We start from the raw sequence: 25,266 nt of genomic DNA on the forward strand, positions 1-25,266 counted from the left end.
CAGGGCTGTATATCTACCTCCCCTTTCAGACAAACTCATTTTAAAGGTCCTCAAGCACATTTCAATGTTTGGATATTTACTTAATATTATATCAATCTGAACAGCCTTAATAGACCATGCCCACTGAAAACTATTTAGAATTATTATTATATTTGAAACAGCTGCTTGGCCAACCCAACTGATTGTTTAGCAACAGATAAAAAAAATTATATATATACTGTATATTGGGTAATCCACAACTAACATTTTGGTTATTTGGGTTAAATCAGCATGTTGGTTTTTCAGGCTAAATCAATTGTCTGTTGTCTAGGGGTTCGTTTTGCAGTTTCTTTGTATTTAATTAAATGCCCTCAGGGAACAGTCCATCATCCATCCCGTGTCACTGTTCTGCTCTCCTTACGATATGCAATATCATACACATCTCCCTCTTGGTCTCACTCCTCTTTCTTCCAGACCCAAATCCATCTTCCCCAAACACCAGCCACCCCATTTAAAGTCTGAGAAGCATCCACTAACTCGTAGACAATTGTCATGGAAACAGAGATATAGCATATGCTATCAATATCAGCAGCCCTGCTGGGGAAAAGATCAGCGTTAAGGGAAAATAGCGGACACTGCAGATAACAATATGAAAACAGTGTTTGCCAGGGAAAGAAAGAAAAACAATAATACAGCTGAAGTGTTAGGGCACAGACGTCATATCTAGATTGAAAAATCTAGTTGTTACAGGAATGTTTATGGACAGAAGGAAATACTTGTGGCTTGCACTAGATTTATTCAGGCCTCTAAACATAGCAATTCCACATTACATTGTTAATCTTAAAATCCTCATATAAATCCGCATTTCCAGTTGTGGTAGGATCCTATTCCTGCTTTGTGAAACTCAAATCAAGAAACCACATTCATAATATGAATATAAACACACACTCACTTTCTATGGTAACTTAATATACGAAGAAGCTAGCTGGGCCCAGTATCCTGATGAGTTATGGATGTGAGCAGGCAGTGGGTCAACAGAACCAGTATCATGATGAGTTATAGATGTGAGCAGGCAGTGGTTCAACAGAACCAGTATCATGATGAGTTATGGATGTGAGCAGGCAGTGGGTCAACAGAACCAGTATAGTGATGAGTTATGGATGTGAGCAGGCAGTGGATCAACTGAACCAGTATCATGATGAGTTATAGATGTGAGCAGGCAGTGGATCAACAGAACCAGTATAATGATGAGTTATAGATGTGAGCAGGCAGTGGGTCAACAGAACCAGTATCATGATGAGTTATGGATGTGAGCAGGCAGTGGGTCAACAGAACCATTATAATGATGAGTTATGGATGTGAGCAGGCAGTGGATCAACTGAACCAGTATAGTGATGAGTTATGGATGTGAGCAGGCAGTGGATCAACAGAACCAGTATCATGATGAGTTATAGATGTGAGCAGGCAGTGGGTCAACAGAACCAGTATCATGATGAGTTATGGATGTGAGCAGGCAGTGGGTCAACAGAACCAGTATAATGATGAGTTATGGATGTGAGCAGGCAGTGGATCAACAGAACCAGTATAATGATGAGTTATGGATGTGAGCAGGCAGTGGGTCAACAGAACCAGTATCATGATGAGTTATGGATGTGAGCAGGCAGTGGGTCAACAGAACCAGTATCATGATGAGTTATGGATGTGAGCAGGCAGTGGGTCAACAGAACCAGTATAGTGATGAGTTATGGATGTGAGCAGGCAGTGGATCAACTGAACCAGTATCATGATGAGTTATAGATGTGAGCAGGCAGTGGATCAACAGAACCAGTATAATGATGAGTTATAGATGTGAGCAGGCAGTGGGTCAACAGAACCAGTATCATGATGAGTTATGGATGTGAGCAGGCAGTGGGTCAACAGAACCATTATAATGATGAGTTATGGATGTGAGCAGGCAGTGGATCAACTGAACCAGTATAGTGATGAGTTATGGATGTGAGCAGGCAGTGGATCAACAGAACCAGTATCATGATGAGTTATAGATGCGAGCAGGCAGTGGGTCAACAGAACCAGTATCATGATGAGTTATGGATGTGAGCAGGCAGTGGGTCAACAGAACCAGTATAATGATGAGTTATGGATGTGAGCAGGCAGTGGGTCAACAGAACCAGTATCATGATGAGTTATGGATGTGAGCAGGCAGTGGGTCAACAGAACCAGTATCATGATGAGTTATGGATGTGAGCAGGCAGTGGGTCAACAGAACCAGTATCATGATGAGTTATGGATGTGAGCAGGCAGTGGGTCAACAGAACCAGTATCATGATGAGTTATGGATGTGAGCAGGCAGTGGGTCAACAGAACCAGTATCATGATGAGTTATGGATGTGAGCAGGCAGTGGATCAACAGAACCAGTATAATGATGAGTTATGGATGTGAGCAGGCAGTGGGTCAACAGAACCAGGGTCCTAGTAGATTAAATTCCATTAACAGAGCTTTATACTTCATAGGAGCAAGCCATGACTCATACACACAGACACACACACACACACACACACACACACACACACACACACACACACAAACATTATTTCAGGGAGAGACAGTTAATGTTGAAGCACCATGTTGATTTGTCTTTGTCAAACAAGCTCGGCTGTGAAAAGACAGGGTGGTTACAGTTTTTGCCAACTGCTTACACACTGAAAGTGAATGCTTAGACAAAAGAATGAAAACCTTAACTTTTGTAACCATGCCTTAAACAAAGGCAGCAAAATTACAAACACATTTTCTGCTTTGCACTTTATTTGCAATTCTGCAACAAACTTTGCAAAACACTACACACTGTTTCTTATATTAGACAATTCGTTCAAGAATGAAATCTCTTGCAATCATTGGGAAAACACATCTATTCAAAATGTAAAACATACTTTGGGAAAACCCCCCCACACACACAAAAACATTTATAGAGTAATTGAACACAAACTAGTCTGAGCCTAAGCACTATAAATAGGTAAGCTCATTTGTGAGAACTTTGCAAACATGGAGGAAGCGAGAGGAAGAAGAAGAAGAGAGAGAGAGGAGGAGTAGGAGGAGGACAAGAACAAAGAAGAGGACAAGGCAATAGACGAAAACATATTTCTGCTGACATTAGGGTCACTTTGGTGAACCATGTCATAAATCACATCCTGACGATGAGGGAGGCAGAGAGTCTGGGTGAACCATGTCATAAATCACATCCTGATGATGAGGGAGGCAGAGAGTCTTGGTGAACCATGTCATAAATCACAACCTGACGATGAGGGAGGCAGAGAGTCTTGGTGAACCATGTCATAAATCACATCCTGACGATGAGGGAGGCAGAGAGTCTTGGTGAACCATGTCATAAATCACATCCTGACGATGAGGGAGGCAGAGAGTCTTGGTGAACCATGTCATAAATCACATCCTGACGATGAGGGAGGCAGAGAGTCTTGGTGAACCATGTCATAAATCACAACCTGACAATGAGGGAGGCAGAGAGTCTTGGTGAACCATGTCATAAATCCCAACCTGACAATGAGGGAGGCAGAGAGTCTTGGTGAACCATGTCATAAATCACAACCTGATGATGAGGGAGGCAGAGAGTCTTGGTGAACCATGTCATAAATCACAACCTGATGATGAGAGAGACAGAGAGTCTTGGTGAACCATGTCATAAATCACATCCTGATGATGAGGGAGACAGAGAGTCTTGGTGAACCATGTCATAAATCACAACCTGATGAGAGAGACAGAGAGTCTTGGTGAACCATGTCATAAATCACAACCTGATGAGGGAGACAGAGAGTCTTGGTGAACCATGTCATAAATCACAACCTGACGATGAGGGGGGCAGAGAGTCTTGGTGAACCATGTCATAAATCACATCCTGACGATGAGGGAGACAGAGAGTCTTGGTGAACCATGTCATAAATCACAACCTGACGATGAGGGAGGCAGAGAGTCTTGGTGAACCATGTCATAAATCACATCCTGACAATGAGGGAGACAGAGAGTCTTGGTGAACCATGTCATAAATCACAATCTGATGAGAGAGACAGAGAGTCTTGGTGAACCATGTCATAAATCACAACCTGACGATGAGGGAGGCAGAGAGTCTTGGTGAACCATGTCATAAATCACATCCTGACAATGAGGGAGACAGAGAGTCTTGGTGAACCATGTCATAAATCACAATCTGATGAGAGAGACAGAGAGTCTTGGTGAACCATGTCATAAATCACAACCTGATGATGAGAGAGACAGAGAGTCCAGCCCAACCTGAATTGCTACATGGGAATTGTTTTGGGCTTGTCCTCCTGCCTCTTCTCCAAGCAGTGGAAGAGGCAGCGATATTGAGGCAGGGTCACTCCAAGGGGACATCCATTAACACCAAGATGGCTGACATGGACATAGAGGAGCAGATACCAGATACACAGAGTGGACAGAGACACGAATTAACACCAAGATGGCTGACATGGACATAGAGGAGCAGATACCAGATACACAGAGTGGATAGAGACACGAATTAACACCAAGATGGCTGACATGGACATAGAGGAGCAGATACCAGATACACAGAGTGGACAGAGACACGCATTAAAACCAAGATGGCCGACATGGACATAGAGGAGCAGATACCAGATACACAGAGTGGACAGAGACACGCATTAACACCAAGATTGCCGACATGGACATAGAGGAGCAGATACCAGATACACAGAGTGGACAGAGACACGCATTAACAACAAGATGGCTGACATGGACATAGAGGAGCAGATACCAGATACACAGAGTGGACAGAGACACGCATTAACACCAAGATGGCCGACATGGACATAGAGGAGCAGATACCAGATACACAGAGTGGACAGAGACACGCATTAACAACAAGATGGCTGACATGGATAAAGAGGAGCAGATACCAGATACACAGAGTGGACAGAGACACGCATTAACACCAAGATGGCCGACATGGACATAGAGGAGCAGATACCAGATACACAGAGTGGACAGAGACACGCATTAACACCAAGATTGCCGACATGGACATAGAGGAGCAGATACCAGATACACAGAGTGGACAGAGACACGCATTAACAACAAGATGGCTGACATGGACATAGAGGAGCAGATACCAGATACACAGAGTGGACAGAGACACGCATTAACACCAAGATGGCCGACATGGACATAGAGGAGCAGATACCAGATACACAGAGTGGACAGAGACACGCATTAACAACAAGATGGCTGACATGGATAAAGAGGAGCAGATACCAGATACACAGAGTGGACAGAGACACGCATTAACACCAAGATGGCTGACATGGACATAGAGGAGCAGATACCAGATACACAGAGTGGACAGAGACACGCATTAACAACAAGATGGCTGACATGGATAAAGAGGAGCAGATACCAGATACACAGAGTGGACAGAGACACGCATTAACACCAAGATGGCTGACATGGACATAGAGGAGCAGATACCAGATACACAGAGTGGACAGAGACACGCATTAACAACAAGATGGCTGACATGGATAAAGAGGAGCAGATACCAGATACACAGAGTGGACAGAGACACGCATTAACACCAAGATGGCCGACATGGATAAAGAGGAGCAGATACCAGATACACAGAGTGGACAGAGACACGCATTAACACCAAGATGGCTGACATGGATAAAGAGGAGCAGATACCAGATACACAGAGTGGACAGAGACACGCATTAACACCAAGATGGCCGACATGGATAAAGAGGAGCAGAGTACAATGAAGTCTTTACAGCAGGACTGGGGGTTGTGACACGGTCATAAAGGACACCATATTGAATGTTGATGCTGCAGCTCAGCCAACCACACTCTCTGTCTCAATGAGACCTTCCAAGGTAAATAAGTCAATAAATAGGACCCTCCATGTAATCAGAGGGAAAGCCATTATCTCAAAGAGGAAGTATTTGATACTAGTTCCGATAATGGAACCCAGACGTTCTGTCTCTTGCGACAATCAAGATGTCTACTGTAAGCAAACCTTCTGGAAGTATCAATTGATATATTGAATTTTACTTCAACATGTTTAACCTACTAGCTATGCATGTGATTGACCTCTGTAGGGCCTAAGTATAAGACAATGAGGAGAACCGTGAACTTTCCACCTGGCCTGATAAACCTTCTACCTAACCTTTTACCTAAGATGGGAAGCTGACCTTTCAAACTAACCCAGGCTAAGAATGGGAGATGATCTTTCAAACTAACCCAGGCTGAAATGGAGAGCTGACATTTCTACCTCACCCAGGTAAAGATGGGGGGTTTACCATTATAGACCATCCATATACCAGGTGAAATACACCAACCTGTTCACATACCAGGTAAAATACATCAGCCCATCAACATACCAGGTGAAATACACAAGCTCGTTCACATATCAGCCCGTCCACATACTAGGTTAAATACACCAGACCATCCATATACCAGGTAAAATACACCAGACCATCCATATACCAGGTGAAATACACCAACCTGTTCACATACCAGGTAAAATACATCAGCCCATCCACATACCAGGTGAAATACACCAACCCATTCACATACCAGGTAAAATACATCAGCCCATCAACATACCAGGTGAAATACACCAACCCATTCACATACCAGGTAAAATGCATCAGCCCATCAACATACCAGGTGAAATACACAAGCTCGTTCACATATCAGCCCGTCCACATACCAGGTGAAATACACCAGCCCATCCATATACCAGGTAAAATGCACCAGCCCATCAACATACCAGGTGAAATACACAAGCTCGTTCACATACTAGGTTAAATACACCAGACCATCCATATACCAGGTAAAATACACCAGACCATCCATATACAAAGTGAAATACACCAGCCCATCAATATACCAGTTAAAATACATCAGGCCATTCACATACCAGATAAAATACAACAGGCCATTCACATACCCGGTAAAGTACTGGTGTATTTGACCTGGTATGCACATACATTTATGACAACATCAAGCAGAATACTAATATTGCATGAAAGTCCATTCATTTGTTCACTTCCCTTTACTCCCTCCAGAGTGAAGTACTTGAAGCAGAAAGCAGATGTATTTAGTACACACCTAATATAATGAGAGGAACAAAGACCTCACCTGGCATTATCACATCAGGGAAGCCCAGCTTGCGTGTCATAGCCACGCCCCTGTTGAAAATCATGGGGTTTTCACGTCTTAACTGCTCCATCTCTCCTCTCAGCAGCTGCAGAGAAATTATCAGACCTACAGAAGAGGAAAAGAAGGTTAACCTGGATGTTTATTAATACATGTGTTTATGCATGTCAGAGAACATGTTCAGAAATTCCAAGTCTAACAAAATAGATAAACAATTTAAAAGACCTTGAGGATTCCCTGCAGACAAAATGGTTTTCAGAGGGTGACTGACAGACTAATGGTTAAAGACGTTAGAATATTTGATGAATAATACGTCCAAACATTTCTTATAACTTATTCATCAATAGCCTCTGCAATGGTACTCAGCAGTTCATTCCACTTAGTTAACATCCCTGAAACGTTGCATTGCCGAAGAGACTGTCCCTTTGGCAATATTAATATATTCAGGTCCAAGGCACTAAAATCAGTCGATGCAAAATTAATTATATTTTAAGATGAATTTTGCATGGATCATTTGCAATGTTGTAGGACCTATGTAGCTTTCCCATAAATATAATGCAAAATGATTTGATAGAACAAATAATACAATTAACTAAAAAATATCTCATTTGTTTCCCATTTTTTGGGTATAAAATAAACACAACAGTGAATAATAAAAACTTTTCCTACATTTTACGGAAAACTTTTAATATTTTGTAGACTCTGTTCCACACACTAGAAAAAGTGTTTATTATGTTTTAGTTCCAACTGGTAATTTGTAAGGAATTAGTTTATCTTTTGGTTTACCACATGGAATGTGGGCATTTACATCAAAACTAACAACCATGACAGGTTCCAGATTGTAATGAAGTTACTTATTGAAACTGAGTTCTACAGAGCAGTCCAAAATATGTAAAAGATTCAATTGGTGAGGTAATCGACACCATCCGTCAAATCACACCATCCGTCAAATCACACCACCCGTCAAATCACACCATCCGTCAAATCACACCACCCGTCAAATCACACCACCCGTCAAATCACACCACCCGTCAAATCGCACCATCCGTCAAATCACACCACCCGTCAAATCACACCACCCGTCAAATCACACCACCCGTCAAATCGCACCACCCGTCAAATCACACCACCCGTCAAATCACACCACCCGTCAAATCACACCATCCGTCAAATCACACCACCCGTCAAATCACACCACCCGTCAAATCACACCACCCATCAATAAACCGCTGACATAATGGTACATTGTTTATATGACTACATGCTTCTTAAAACCACAAACACATTCATGTAAAGCTAGGATTCATCATATTAACAAAGTGGACATTAATTGTGTTATAGTAAACAGCTGAGGCATGGGTCTGGAGAAATGGAGCAACAGAAATTAATAATCAGAGCAATTAAAGCAAGGCCTGTGCATACAACATATACAAATTATGTTTTAACTGTATGATGCCATCCAATTTGTTTGCATTCACCTGTTGAAAAACAACATTTTATTTAGGGTTCTGATGGGTTATGTCAGCTGGAATAAGCTCATCAGGTATTTATATATCATCACGTCCTCAAGTCTTAATAGATGCTACTAGAATTCTTCTTATACCGAGAGCTTTTTTATTATGCCTGTCTGAAAATCTCTGGCTTATTTCACTCACTTAAAACACAAAAGCCGGAGGTAATGTATCTGCAGAAGTTAGACATTTCATACATATTGCATGACTCCCCGAGGATGCTAACAGCTAACTAACTCTGTGCTGAACCACTGCAGGAAGAGAAACTCTCACCCATGTACACTATAGACCTGAGCACGGGAGAGGAGAGATGTCTTTCGGTCTAAAATGGGTGCAGTGGGTACAAAATGATTTACAGCATGCATCATTTAAATTTATTCCAACTATCAAAATTAACCTACAAAATAAATACTTTAGAAAAATGTTTTATACAGAAAACAGTCAGACATAGCCCAAGTAGTCCTGGATGTCTGCCCAAGGAAACAGATGTCCAGAGACCATAACACATTCCGGAATGTTCCGGTAACACCCTGACAACACTGTTGTTAGCAGGGTGTATGTTATGGCTTTTAGTTGATTTGGTTCTGTGGTAAAGAACCCACTCCAGTCCAGTTCAATAAAACAACATGGCGGCAGACCCATTTAAGTTTTTTTTGGATGTATCGCTGGTGTTCCATATCAATTCAAATCCTGACAATGCAGTCTGTCATGGCTGACCTCGAGGAATATGGTCTATTTCTGGTATGTCATGTGATATGACATGAGACATGATCTAATTAGTGTGGTTTTAGGCTCTATGTAGAAACTTAACTAGCCTTCAAATCCTCAATCCCTCCCAATCCTTGATGCCTCAATAACTCTATTGTGCCTTTCCGAGGGCAGGAACATAAAATCCTTTCCTTCCATGTACTTTGATAGAGAGGCCATTGACCATTTTAATGTATCAACAGAGAGTAGGACATTCATATTGGCTGCCTACCAATTACAGAGATTTTCAGAGTGAAGGGAAGTGATGAGATTAAGTGTCATGCCTGTGAGGGGCTGAGGAGTAGTCATGCACACGCGTGTGTTTCCAAGTCTGTACCAAACGTGTGTACTAACTAGTGTGTCCCAACGTGTCCCGGTAAGACAGGGCTGTGACAATTAGGGGTCTTGGCTGGAAGAAAAGCATGACAAAGTGGATACAAGCATGAAATTGGGTACACACATCCCTCAAGTGATATGACACAAGGGGTGTGCCCATTCAAACTGAACCAGGAATAATTACTGCAAAACTTCTAAATGGCTTCTAAAATGGGTGATTTTTGTTGTTGTTTTTTTACCATAAAAGCTGTTATGCAACAGATAATGCGCTTTGGTACAAACATTCCTCAGATTTTATAACACCGTAGACAGACTACTCATTACTTCAAAAGGCCACATAGCCTCACTAGCCGGGCGCTAGGCCAACGCTTGCCCTCAGGATGGAAAAATTACCCATTGCTCAGTGGATATGACAGAATGTTCAGTCAGTATAAGGAAGACAACGTTATGTACCATAGTTGGTGCTGGGAGCTGTGTACTTAGTGCTGGACTTCCTAATGATGTTCTCATGGATCTGGTACCACTCGTTCTCATTGTTACAACTGTAGAGAGATGAAAAGAAAGAGAGATTATGTTAAGCGAACAACTGCATGCAATACTGAGAAGGCGGACAGTTGACAGGTTCGTTACCATGACAACCATCAGACTTATTTGTGCGTGTGTGTGCTCAACTACATTAGTATTCGACTGAACTAATGACTGAACCTTGAAGTCCCCAGTGATGGATAGAAGGCCACAGTTGTTTATACAAGGAATGTAAAACAGATTAAGACTGTTGTCTATTGAAGTTGGTTTTAATACCTGTAGATATGGTTTAAATGCAGTGGTGTACTGTATGGTTAAATTTATGGTTTGTTGTTTTAAAAAATAGTAAGCTACTGCCAAAGTGAGAAGGACAGAGATAGAGGCAGAGGTAAAGAGAGCAAGAGAGTGAGTCAGACAGATCTGCTCTTTATTGCACTGTTCACTTAACTAAGGATTATTCCCCAGCCTGTACTGTAATGCAAGAGCACACCCCCAGCCTGTACTGCAGTAGAAGAGCACATCCCCCAGCCTGTACTGCAGTGGAAGAGCACATCCCCCAGCCTGTACTGTAATGCAAGAGCACACACCCAGCCTGTACTGCAGTGGAAGAGCACATCCCCCAGCCTGTACTGCAGTGGAAGAGCACATCCCCAGCCTGTACTGCAGTGGAAGAGCACATCCCCAGCCTGTACTGCAGTGGAAGAGCACACCCCCAGCCTGTACTGCAGTGGAAGAGCACACCCCCAGCCTGTACTGCAGTAGAAGAGCACACCCCCAGCCTGTACTGCAGTGGAAGAGCACACCCCCAGCCTGTACTGCAGTAGAAGAGCACATCCCCCAGCCTGTACTGCAGTGGAAGAGCACATCCCCCAGCCTGTACTGCAGTGGAAGATGACATCCCCCAGCCTGTACTGCAGTGGAAGAGCACACCCCCAGCCTGTACTGCAGTGGAAGATGACATCCCCCAGCCTGTACTGCAGTGGAAGAGCACAGCCCACAGCCTGTACTGCAGTGGAAGAGCACAGCCCCCACCCAAAAACCATGACTAAGCTTAGAGGTGCCCAACCTACCTCCAAGAGCCTTCAGAGACCGATATCTGCCCTTAATGAACCACCAGACACTTTATCTGTGCAGCAAACCAGATACCCTTCACATACCCTTTACATATACAGTTAGGTCCAGAAATATTTGGACACTGACACAATTTTCATAACTACACAGAGGAAAGGTTCCTCTACAGTAACATATAGGGGAGCATCCCCAGATAGAATAACAGATAATAAAGTATTATTATTTTATCATTATTATAATAATAATCATATAACAGGTGACCAATAATGTGACAGTGAGTTAATGATGTCACAGTAATTTAATAATGTGCGATTGCAGAGAAACAGAAAAAAAGCAATGGGTGCCTCCTGCAAAAATGTTGTGCAACTTTGTTGGTCATCACTCCAGAGTGACTGTTATTTGACATTTGTCCAACTTTATTCTTTGCACCCAACAGTAGCAAGGCAGCTGACAATGCAGCACTAACTAGTAGCGACACATTTTAATATGACAGCACTGACTCAGAGCAACGCATATTCTAAAATGACAGCACTGACTCAGAGCAACGCATAATCTAAAATGACAGCACTGACTCAGAGCAACGCATAATCTAAAATGACAGCACTGACTCAGAGCAACGCATATTCTAAAATGACAGCACTGACTCAGAGCAACGCATATTCTAAAATGACAGCACTGACTCAGAGCAACGCATATTCTAAAATGACAGCACTGACTCAGAGCAACGCATATTCTAAAATGACAGCACTGACTCAGAGCAACGCATATTCTAAAATGACAGCACTGACTCAGAGCAACGCATATTCTAAAATGACAGCACTGACTCAGAGCAACGCATATTCTAAAATGACAGCACTGACTCAGAGCAACGCATATTCTAAAATGACAGCACTGACTCAGAGCAACGCATATTCTAAAATGACAGCACTGACTCAGAGCAACGCATATTCTAAAATGACAGCACTGACTCAGAGCAACGCATATTCTAAAATGACAGCACTGACTCAGAGCAACGCATATTCTAAAATGACAGCACTGACTCAGAGCAACGCATATTCTAAAATGACAGCACTGACTCAGAGCAACGCATATTCTAAAATGACAGCACTGACTCAGAGCAACGCATATTCTAAAATGACAGCACTGACTCAGAGCAACGCATATTCTAAAATGACAGCACTGACTCAGAGCAACGCATATTCTAAAATGACAGCACTGACTCATCGCAATAGATGTTTTTTATTGAAGAGTTCAATCATTTGTGAGCAGTACTAGTCTGCAACTTCTGACTGGCTGGCTCAGCAAGGAAAACCCTGCCAAGCATATAATTTCTAGCCAGCTTTTGTGCATATTGTCAAACTTCAAAAATACTGAGTTGTGAAATGCTGCAACATAATGTACTCAAGTATTGGGACAGTAAAATTATTATTATTTTTTTTCTGTACACTTATGAAAACATGAATGTCACCTTTTAACTCTGTCTGTTTCAACACTAATATGTCTTACCAACAAAGAATAACATCACTGTCAGAATTCCATCCCTCCATTTGATGAGAAAAAAAAGTATTAGGACATTTAGCACACAGGTGTTTCTAATATAACAGCCGCTTCTGGTCGCATTGATTGTTCACACATTACAGCTGTGAAAGTGTAATCTCAGTTTCATCCTTTGCTTTAGTCTATGGAGTCTGGGTTCGGTGTCCGCAGGCACAATCCAACAGAAAAAAAAGAATCTTAGCACAAATTTGGACATAGCCAAATTCACAATGTCCTGAAAAAGAAAGAAACCACTGTTGTCTTCAGCAATTGGCAATAACTAGGTCAGCCAAGTAAAATCACAGCAGACCGATGACCAGAGCTGTGAAAAATAACCCTAAAATAACCCTAAAATGGCTACTGCCCACCAGAGGAGACAATACACTGGACCAGGTGTACACAAACATTCTCCACCTCTCATTGTTCCTATTCCCCAAGTATTTACCCCTCATCAAACGGCTGAAACCATCAGTGAGGTCAGTCAAAGTGTGGCCAGAGGGAGCAGACTCACTTCTGCAGTACTTCTACAACACACAGACTGGAGTTTGTTTGCCACTCAAGCCACCCTTGACTCCTGTATGGACATTGAAACATATGCTTCCTCCGTTCTGGATTACATCAACACCTGCACCAACAATGTCACCACCCATAAACTAATAAAGACCTTCCCCCACCAGAAGCCGTGGATGAACGACAACTGCTAAAGGCACGCAATGCTTCTTTTAGATCCAGTGATGCAGAGGCCTACAGCTTATCCAGAGCCAATCTGAAAAGGGGCATCAAGATGGCTAGAATGACCACAAACTGCCGATTGAAAAGCACTTCAACAACAACTCTGAACCCTGACACATGTGTCAGGGCATCCAAGCCATCAGAGACTACCGGCCAAAGAACCCCACCCCCACAGCCAGAGACGTCCCCTTCACCAACGAGTTAAACAGGTTCTACGTACGCTTCGACAGGGACAACAAAGGGCCAGCCATTAAAGCTGAACTCCCCTCAGAATATCCAATGCAGAAGTGTGGTCTGCACTGAGCAGGGTGAATGCACACAAGGCTGCTGGTCCTGATGGCGTCCCCGGGCGTTGCTCAGAGCATTTGCTGGGCAGCTGGCCGAGGTCTTTACTGACATTTTCTACCTGTTACTGGCCCAGGTGGTGGTCCCAACGTGCTTGAAGACTGCAACCATTGTGCCAGCGCTGAAGCAGTTGTCTGCGTCTACCCTGAATGATTTTCGACCTGTCGTACTCCCTTCCACGATTATGAAGTGCTTTGAAAGACTAGTTCTGGCCCCCCTTAAGTCCTGCCTCCCCCAAACACTGGATCCCTACCAGCTTGCCTACCGGTTGAACAGGTCTACAGAGGACACCATCTCCTCAACTCTACACTCTGCCCTGACCCACCTGGACAAAACCAACACCTATGTGAGAATGGTGTTCATAGACTTTAGCTCAGCATTCAACACGCTCATCCCCTCTAGGCTGGTCAACAAACTCCATGACCTGGGGATCAACTCCTCTCTCTGCAACTGGACTCTGGACATCCTAACCAACAGACCCCAGTCTGTTACCTCCTCCACCCTGATCCTGAACACTGTTGTTCCACAAGTCTGTGTGCTGAGCCTCCTCCTGTTCTCCTTCTTCACCCACGGTGGTGGGTCTGATCAGTGACCATGGCTAGTCAGCCTACAGGGAGGAGAATGTTTTTCGGTTGTCTACAGGTACATGTCATTGCTGCTGTTCCTGTATTTGATTTGCACATGCCAACTTGCACCTTAAAATTGCCTTCATTGCACATTTAGAATTGCCATGGTACTTATATTTAAAATAGTTACACACATGACTACCTCGGGGGCCTCATTGCTGTTATTCCTGCATTTCAGTTGCACATGCCACCCTACTCCTTCAAATTGCCTCAGTTGCAAAATCAGAATGCCATAGTTTTTTTTTTTTAATTGCCACTTGTACACACACAACTATTTATCCCACTTAATACTTGTAAATGTTCTGCCCTTCTCTATTTGCACTTCTGGTTAGACACAAGCAGTATTTCGTTGTATGGTACATGCAATTGTTCAATGACAATAAAGCTGAATCTCATCTAAAACTAATCTTTAGACATAGTTATCAGGATAGTTATTCACTCTCCTCCTGTATTAAGACATAGTTAACAGGAAAGTTATTCATCTCCTCCTGTATTAAGACATAGTTATCAGGATAGTTATTCACTCTCTTCCTGTATTAAGACATAGTTATCAGGATAGTTATTCACTCTTGTCATGTATAAAGACATAGAGGTTTTCCTAACAGAGGAGTTCCACTTCCTGGGGGAAACATTGAGAAGGAGCAATTCCATTGTTAGTGTTTGTAATAGTCTGACTTAATCACATTGGAGCCCACTTCATTTCCATAGTAAACACATTAGACTGTGTGACAGTGTGAAACATAAGGCTTAATGAGCCCAACCAAGCAAAACTGGACTATTTTTGTTGCAACTGTATTTTTTCCAGAGACAAAAACCTTACAAATGCACTTCTCCTCAAAACAAATGCAAGCAGATTGCCTTAACGTGGGGCATAATTGCCTCACAATCTTAATGTGTTCATGTCTCACTGGCCAGAAGGAGTTTAGCATTAGCAGTTCACTGCCGATGGGGAAACTGGTTTTCAGAATTACCAGCATTCGTTTCCTATTCCATTATTTCTGAGCCAAAAGGATGCATGGATCTATCAGGACGTGACCAGAATCAGTTTAGAAACACAATAAGGTGATATGAAGATGGCATAGTACTTCATCACAGCTACATTGACAGCAAAGTGTAAGCAGCATGTGCTATCATGATCCCAGAGAGGAAGACAGAAGACAATCTCTCGAGAAGACGTTGCTGGGCCCAATGAGGACAAAAGCTTGTTTTAGAAATAAGGTTTAGGGTAACCACTCAGACTAGGAGGTTAGGTTTAGGGTAACCTCTCAGGCAAGGTTAGGCTTAGGGTAACCTCTCAGGCAAGGTTAGGTTTAGAGTAACCTTTCAGACAAGGTTAGGTTTAGAGTAACCTCTCAGACAAGGTTAGGTTTAGGGTAACCACTCAGACTAGGAGGTTAGGTTTAGGGTAACCACTCAGGCAAGGTTAGGCTTAGGGTAACCTCTCAGGCAAGGTTAGGTTTAGAGTAACCTTTCAGACGGGGTTAGGTTTAGAGTAACCTCTCGGACAAGGTTAGGTTTAGGGTAACCACTCAGACTAGGAGGTTAGGTTTAGGGTAACCACTCAGGCAAGGTTAGGCTTAGGGTAACCTCTCAGGCAAGGTTAGGTTTAGAGTAACCTTTCAGACCAGGTTAGGTTTAGGGTAACCTCTCAGGCAAGGTTAAGTTTAGAGTAACCTTTCAGACAAGGTTAGGTTTAGGGTAACCTCTCAGACCAGGAGGTTAGGTTTTGGGTAACCTCTCAGACCAGGAGGTTTAGGGTAACCTCTCAGACATGGTTAGGTTTAGGGTAACCTCTCAGACCAGGAGGTTAGGTTTAGGGTAACCTCTCAGACAAGGTTAGGTTTAGGGTAACCTTTCAGACCAGGAGATATGGCTCGCTAAATGTTTGGGGTAACAGTTGCAATAGGGTTAAGATTAGAATTTATCTGTTAGGTTTAGGGGTTAGATGTTTGAAATTAGGGTTAAGTTTTATGATGAAGGGCTGGAAAAATAGGATTTTAAGAGAAAACCTAACATGTGTGTGTTACTCACGTGTAGACTTTGAGTACAAAGTCCTTCTCCTCCTTCAGCTCTGAGATGGTCTGTAGGACGTCGCTCATGGCCAACACCGCGCATCCATACGGCCGTCTGTACTGGACATGGGGAGGGCCCTTCTTAGAGTCATTCAGCAGCATCCGACCTAGACACACGCACACGAAAGCATAAACACACACACACGGTGATGCTTTTCACAGTCTTGAAGATTACTTTTGACAATCATAATGTGAACAAAACATTTGCTTTTGGCAATGTCAAACAATTTAAAGCTCCAATATAAAGTGTGTGAAAAAAGAATGATGGGTGTGAAACGCTGTAGTCAGATGCCCTGTTTTCAGGTGCTTTTTCTGTTCAACCAAATCTAAACAGCTAGTGCAAGAACTGACTGAGATCAGGAGATTCTTTAATAATAAACTTGAAATGGGGGGCTGAAAGATGGAATAAAAGCTTTATTCTGGAGCATGTTTAAAGAGGAACATACTGAGCTGCTGTTCTCAAGTCTGAATTATTTGTATAAAAACTGTCAGAGTTAATCCATCACACTAACTTTTGTAAGAAGGATTAATTGCACTGTCTACAAGCTGTAAGTACCAAGTGAGAGAAAAACATATATAATACAATGACAACATTCAAATTAGACAATTTAACACGGAAGGACAGCATTGCTGCGTCCAAAAAATGAGGTTAATATTGAGGTTAAAAAAGTGTGGTGTATACCCGATTTTGCTGTTACATTGTATCAAACAAATGTACAGCTCAATCTGAGCAAATTCAGAATGTGTAGTGAACAAATGATTCACAGGCCACAGAGAATGAGGACCTAGACAGTTATGAGGACAGTGGAGAACATGGGGACACAGCATGTGATTGGAGGGGGGCAGTCCTGCCAAACCCATTTCCTCAAATAACAGATAACAGTATGACATTATACTCCATGTTCTGCTTCACTGATGCCAAATGATACACACTTACTAAGAACTACAACCCTATTTCCCATTGTTCTTATAGCTTGGGTCAAAAATAGAGCACTACTTTGGGAATAGGGACACATGTTCAGGTGCTGAACATCTGGGGTAGCTTACCAGTTCTGATGACTTGTGAGACAATGTACAGATCCCGCTTCATGTCCTTATTGCTTAGATCCTGGAAGGAAAAGAGTCAAATAGATTAGTTATGTAAGGATAAAACCTAAATCATTCCTAATATGGAAAATTTATAAAATACACTACCGCTCAAAAGTTTTAGGGTCACTTAGAAATCTCCTTGTTTTTGAAAGAAAATCGAATTTCTTGTCCATTAAAATAACATCAAATTGATCAGAAATACTTCATAGACATTGTTAATGTTGTAAATGACTATTGTAGCTGGAAACAGCAGATATATGGAATATCTACATATGTGTACAGAAGCCCCTTATCAGCAACTATCACTGCAAAGTGAACAAAAAAGCAATGTTCAACAAGTGAAGTGGGTCTTCACTTCAGCAGTAATGTGTTCCAATGGCATGTTCTGTTTGTTGTGTTTGCTAATCCAAGATGATCATTAAAAAAAAAAAGATTCCTATAATGTTAGCACGGCTATCTTGTATAACGATGTGTCCTACTCCCTTCACAGACACAAACGGTCTCTAACCAGAATGGAGACAGGAGCAGGAGGCCCCGGTGCACAACTGAGCAAGAGGACAAACACATCAGTGTCAAGTTTGACAAGAAGACACCAGGCCACAGGTCCTCAACTGGAAGCTTAATTAAATAGTATGCGCAAAACACCAGTGTCAACATCAACATCTAGGCAGTGTTGCAAAGAAAAAGCAATATCTGGCCAATAAAAAGAAAAGATTAAGATGGGCAAAGAACACAGACACTGGACAGAGGAAGAACTACGCGACACCACAGAAGATACTCAACTAGTCTAAAGGCCAGTTTTATTACTTCTATAATCAGCACCACAGTTTTAGCTGTGCTAACATAACTGCAAAAGGGTTTACTAATGATCAGTTAGCCTTTTAAAATGATCAGCAAACACAATGTGCCATTGAAACACAGGATAGTTGCTGGTAATGGGCATCTAAACGCCTATGTAGATATTCCATAAAGATCTGCCGTTTCCATCTGCAACAGTCATTTACAACATTAACAGTGTCTACACTCATCAATTTGATGTTATTGTAATGGACGTAAAACAAGGACATTTTTACACGACCCCAAACATTTGAACGGTAGTGTAGGTTATATGGAAAAGCAATCTAGTATTTACAAAGAAATGTATGCTTTCTAATTATATTTACAAATGTATGTCAAAATACAGAACTAATTATTTAGCGTTTTTATATATTTTATTAATGGACAGCTTACCGTGAAGAGAGCACACAAACGATCAACCTTTTCTGGATTCTTGGGACCTCCATTCTTGTTTAGTCTTACCATGAACTTTTCACTGTAATGAAAATAACAGTCCCATTAATGGTTTTCACTGCAATCACATTAATGGTCATGTTTTAACTGTCATGAAAATAAAAGTCCCATTAATGGTTTTCACTGTAATCACATTAATGTTGATGTTTTCACTGTAATCACATTAATGGTCATGTTTTCACTGTAATGACATTAATGGTCATGTTTTAACTGTCATGAAAATAAAAGTCCCATTTCTGGTTTTCACTGTAATCACATTAATGTTGATGTTTTCACTGTAATCACATTAATGGTCATGTTTTCACCTTAATCACATTAGTGGTCATGTTTTCATTGTAATGACATTAATGGTCATGTTTTAACTGTCCCATTAATGGTTTTCACTGTAGTCACATTAATGGTCATGTTTTAACTGTCCCATTAATGGTTTTCACTATAGTCACATTAATGGTCATGTTTAACTGTCCCATTAATGGTTTTCACTGTAATCACATTAATGGTCATGTTTTAACTATCCCATTAATGGTTTTCACTGTAGTCACATTAATGGTCATGTTTTAACTGTCCCATTAATGGTTTTCACTGTAATGACATTAATGGTCATGTTTTCACTGTAGTCACATTAATGGTCATGTTTTAACTGTAGTCACATTAATGGTCATGTTCCCAGTGTCTTCAACCATCAGTGTTTAAATTCCAAACCCAATGGTGTATTGATCCATGTTATAAATACAGTAAAACAATGTAATACAATATACTGCATTAGATTGGTACAAATTGTAAAACTAAGGTGATAGACATACAGTATAAGCCAAATTAGAATGGCCATATTTAGGAATTGACACCACATATGTACATATCTGTTTCACTATTCTTCTGCAGGAGGAATTTGGTTAAATAATGTTCTCACCTTACACACGGGAATAACAGATTTAATAAGCAGGAAATATCTGCAGAGTAGAAACTGGGAAAGGTGGAATGACAGAATGTCCCAAAACAGGAGTATGTCTTTTTGAACCCATGCTGCAGAAATATGTGTGCACTGAAGGTAGCAGCTTAGAGAGACAGACCCTCCCAGGACACTCAGGACTGTATTTCCACTGTTTCCCTAGAGAGATAGACCCTCCCAGGACACTCAGGACTGTAATTCCACTGTTTCCCTAGAGAGATAGACCCTCCCAGGACACTCAGGACTGTATTTACACTGTTTCCCTAGAGAGATAGACCCTCCCAGGACACTCAGGACTGTAATTCCACTGTTTCCCTAGAGAGATAGACCCTCCCAGGACACTGAGGACTGTATTTCCACTGTTTCCCTAGAGAGATAGACCCTCCCAGGACACTCAGGACTGTATTTACACTGTTTCCCTAGAGAGATAGACCCTCCCAAGACACTCAGGACTGTATTTACACTATTTCCCTTTTATTGAATTAACAGCGACGCCCAGCCGCAGCTAAATTGTGATGCACCACCACAGAAAAATATAATATTTTTATGAAATACAACAAAAATATTCAAGCTGAGAGCAGTTCACCATTGCATACAGTTTACTATAGCACGAGCATCAGAGCAGAGCAACAACGTCTGGCACCCAGCGTTCAGTCTATCAAGCCTTAGAGTGAGGTCAAAGAAACATAACTGTTTGTCTGTGCGCGGGCACATTTGTGTTTAACTGTCCGTAAGTGGCTGTGACATTGATTTAAAGAAGGTAGTCATCATCTGAGCGACAACCAAAGCAAAGAAGCAAGCAAGCTAACCAACTGTCACAACTCGATAGCTATACATCTACCAAGAGTTGGTATAGCATTTCAACATAAGAACAGTTTGTCTTGCATTAACAACACACCGAGTTTGAATATGTCACTAGACACCATTAAGCATTGTGTTAAACTGAGTAACATTTCTTTTTAAGTTTACATCCACCACAAATAGCATCTATGACCTTTATGGCTTTTGCCACTGGTCATAAATGCTACTGTTGGGCAAAAAAGTAGGCCAAACACTGTCCACTATACACTGTATTTCCACTATAGATTGTATTTCCACTATAGATTGTATTTCCACTATAGACTATTTCCACTATAGACTGTATTTCCACTATAAAATGCATTTCCTCAATAGACTTTATTTCCACTATGGAAATATAGTCTAATATAGCTAGTGTGAATATAGGACCATTACCAAGAGTAACCATACCAACCCAGGGAGGTAGGGCATGAGCAAGCCAATCAGCAGCCTGCATTAACAGAACACAGCCTAGCATTGTCTCATGAATAGCAGGTGGTCATTAAAAAGGTTGTAGACCAATCTTTTCTACATTGTAAGTACGACTGCCTCACGGTAATACGGCATTGTTGAAATGAAAAGCTTTGTGTCTAACGACCGTTGCTTTAGGCGCCAACATGCTAATAACACAGTGGTGGGTTGAACTAGCGCCGTGGATGTGCTAGCTGGGGTGAATATGTTCCTTAAAAACGGCACTACTTTTCATCACAGCCCAATGGGTGCTGGCTGAATGTCCCCGATATGTCTGCCATCTTAAGAATCAGTCTAGGTGTTTGTTTAACCTGGTGAATGGACATGGTTGAAGGGTCTTGGGGTAGCAGTCAGATACTCTGTGAAGCTGAGGCATGGAAAACACAAGCATTGAGGAGGCCTCCTAGCCCAGAGGAGGGAAAAGCTGTGAAAAACATAATTCAGTGACTCCCTATTCCCTCTTTAATGCACTTCTTTTAACCAGAGTCAATGTTAGGTTCATCTTTAGGGAGCTCCGTTCTTGTTTTATTTCACCATACACTGAGAAATGGCAATGAGTCGGCTAACTGGGTCCAGGAACCGTACCTGAGCAGGCCTGGACCGTAAATACAATGTCTTACAGGAAGAATGCTGATCTGGCATTCTTTAATACAAAACCTATAAGGACTAATTACTAGACAGACCTACAGTAGCACTCATTTTCAGAAAAACATTTTGAGCGACGGTTCAGACAGATGAAGAGGTGACTCCAGGATGCTGGCAGAGTTGCAAAGAAAAAGCCATGTCTCAGACTGGCCAATGAAAAGAAAAGAGTAAGATGGGCAAAGGAACACAGACACTGGACAGAGGAAGAACTCTGCCTAGAAGGCCAGCATCCCAGGTCGCCTCTTCACTGTTGACGTTAAGACAGGTGCTTTGTGGGTACCCACAAGCCATTAGTCTAACCCAAATGTCTTGGCCATTCCAAGAAAAGAAAGTCAATATGTGTATGTGTGTGTGATGGGGGGAGTATGTTCATTAAACAAAAGTATAAGAATTCAGTAGCTAAGGAAGAACCCCCATGTTCAAGCGTTACTATAACAACCACACACACGGGGGGACATGCTGGATAAAAATACAGATAACATGGTGCTGCGTGCTATCTCATCCTACACAGAGTCAGCACATGGACAGGTTGTGAGTGGGAAGGACTACAGTTCTAGTCCTGCCCTGCACAGAGGGAGAGGAAGAGGATGAAGAATGAGAGGAAGATACACATTGATTTAAGCCCTACTTAACTAAGAAATCAGACTTCTGGTCTCCCTAGGCAACAAATGTGTCACAATGAACGAGGTTCCCCTGCACACACACACACACACACACACACACACACACACACACACACACACACACACGCACACACACACACACACTGACTTTTCTGCAGCATTTAGGATCATCACAGTGACAGACTATTGAGGAAGGATGTAGTAGGATTTAGGATAATCAATGATAGACTACTGAGGAAGGATGTAGTAGGATTTAAGATAATGAGAGTGACAGACTGAGGATGGATGTAGTAAGATTTATGATCATCACAGTGACAGACTACATTTCTTAACATCTTCATCACTTCAGAACAAAAGCTGTTCAAAGACCACAGATCTGCTGCCACAGACAGCTTGTGAAGAGAGAATGCATGACTACAGGTTATTAAGGTCATCTTATGTGTGTGTGTGTTTCTGTTGTTCATCTTACTGTAGGGAGCAGAGGAGAGGAAAGTGCCAGAGGAAGACAGATACATAAACCCCTGACCACAGCTGGTGGTCACTTCCTGTGTCTCCCCCCTGAGAGGGAATTTCTCAACAGGACCAATATCCCACTGTGAGACAGATGTCATGTTACACAGCAGTTACCCACCACTGCACACACACACACACACACACACACACACACACACACACACACACACCTACAGTGGATATAAAAAGTCTACACACCCCTGTGAAAATGCCAGGTTTTTGTGACAAAGATAAATCATGTCAGAACTTTTTCTACTTTTAATGTGACCTATAATGTAAACAATTCAATTGAAAAACAAACTGAAATCTTCGAGTGGGAAAAATTAAAACCTTACAATAACCTGGTTGCGTAAGTGTGCACACCCTCTTATAACTGGGGATGTGGCTGTGTTAAGAATTAACCAATCAAATTCAAACTCATATTAAATACAAGTCATAACACACCTGCCATCATTTAAAGTGATTCTGATTAATCACAAATACAGTTCAGCTGTTCTAGTAGGATTTCCCTGACATTTTCTTAGTTGTATCTCAGAGCAAAAGCCATGGTCCGCAGAGAGCTTCCAAAGCATCAGAGGGATCTCATTGTTGAAAGATATCAGTCAGGAGAAGGGTACAAAATAATTTCCAAAGCATTATATATACCATGGAACACAGTGAAGACAGTCATAATCAAGTGGAGAAAATATGGCACAAAAGAGACATTACCAATAACTGGATGTCCCTCCAAAACTGATGAAAAGACAAGAAGAAAACTGGTCAGGGAGGCTTCCAAGAGGCCTACAACAACATTAAAGGAACTGCAGGAATTTCGGGCAAGTACTGGCTGTGTGCTACATGTGACAACAATCTCCCATATTCTTCATATGAATGGGCTATGGGATAGGGTGGCAAGACGGAAGCCTTTTCTTACAAAGAAAAACATCCAAGTCCGGCTGAAGTTTGCAAAAACAAACATCAGTCCCCCAAAAGCACGTGGGAAAATGTGTTATGGTCTGATGAAACCAAGGTTGAACTTTTTGGCCATAATTCCAAAAGGTATGGTGTAAAAACAAATTTGCACATCACCCAAAGAACACCAGTCCAACAGTGAAGCATGGTGGTGGCAGCATCATGCTTTGGGGCCGTTTTTCTTCAGCTGGAACTGGGGCCTTAGTCAGGGTGGAGGGAATTATGAACTGTTCCAAATACCAGGCATTTTTGGCAAAAACCTTCAGGCGTCCGTTAGAAAGCTGAAGATGAAGTTCACCTTTCAGCACGACAACGACCCAAAGCACACATCCAAATACACAAAAGCATGGCGTCACCAGAAGAATATTAACGTTTAGGAACGGCCCAGCCAGAGTCCAGCCTGAATCCAATTGAACATCTGTGGGGTGATCCAAAAAGGGAGATGTCCTTGCAATGTGACAGATTTGGAGTGCTTTTGCAAAGAAGAGTGGACAAATATTCACACGTCAAGATGTGCCATGCTAACAGACTCCTACCCAAAAAGACTGAGTGCTGTAATAAAATCAAAAGATGCTTCAACAAAGTTTTAGTTATAGGGTGTGCACACATATGCAACCAGGTTATTGTGAGTTATTTTTATTTTATTTTTTTCCTTCATAGATTTCAGTTGTTCACATTATAGGTCACATTAAAAGCGGAAAAAGTTCTGACATGATTTACCTTTGTCTCATTCTTTTACATCACAAGAACCTGGCATTTTAACAGGGGGTGTAGACTTTCTATATCCACTGTATATACAGTATCCTCACACACCCAACCTCACAACCACACACACTCAACCTACATCAGCTTCATTATACAAAGTAACTACTCATTATCTTTCAGAATTATTAGAACAACTATACATTATTAATTGTGTTCATTACCAAATACATTAATTATTTATTTCTGCATTACTCTACTGCTTGATCAACATCATGGACTAATTGTCAGGTAAATGTGTATCAAAACACCTTTGGGCTAAATGTACACAACTCAACAGAAATAAACACTGTTAGATACTTTCAACAGCAAATGAAAAATAACAAAAACTGAAGTACATATTATTATTTTCCAAATGAATGTCATTAGATCAAATTAAGCAGCTGGTCAAAAATGATGTTGTTTTACAAAGAAAGCAAAACCAAAGTGCTCTTCCACACATATTACAGGTAGAT

At 41.7% G+C, this 25,266-nt stretch overlaps 1 protein-coding gene across 19 annotated transcripts in view; it reads right to left on the reverse strand.

The window, feature by feature from the left end:
- dock3 (dedicator of cytokinesis 3) overlaps window positions 1–25,266 on the reverse strand; it is a 260,930-nt gene that overhangs the window by 67,282 nt on the left and 168,382 nt on the right. For all 19 annotated transcript variants that reach the window (XM_034287388.1, XM_029114312.2, XM_029114314.2 and 16 more), the window contains 5 exons: window positions 19,001–19,082; window positions 17,729–17,789; window positions 16,641–16,788; window positions 10,228–10,316; window positions 7,163–7,288 (listed from right to left, as the gene is read on the reverse strand). In XM_034287388.1, coding sequence (XP_034143279.1) covers window positions 7,163–7,288; window positions 10,228–10,316; window positions 16,641–16,788; window positions 17,729–17,789; window positions 19,001–19,082 — 506 coding nt within the window. The remainder of the gene's footprint in view (window positions 1–7,162; window positions 7,289–10,227; window positions 10,317–16,640; window positions 16,789–17,728; window positions 17,790–19,000; window positions 19,083–25,266) is intronic.

Source organism: Esox lucius, chromosome 17, assembly GCF_011004845.1.
Source record: "Esox lucius isolate fEsoLuc1 chromosome 17, fEsoLuc1.pri, whole genome shotgun sequence".
NCBI lineage: Eukaryota > Metazoa > Chordata > Actinopteri > Esociformes > Esocidae > Esox > Esox lucius.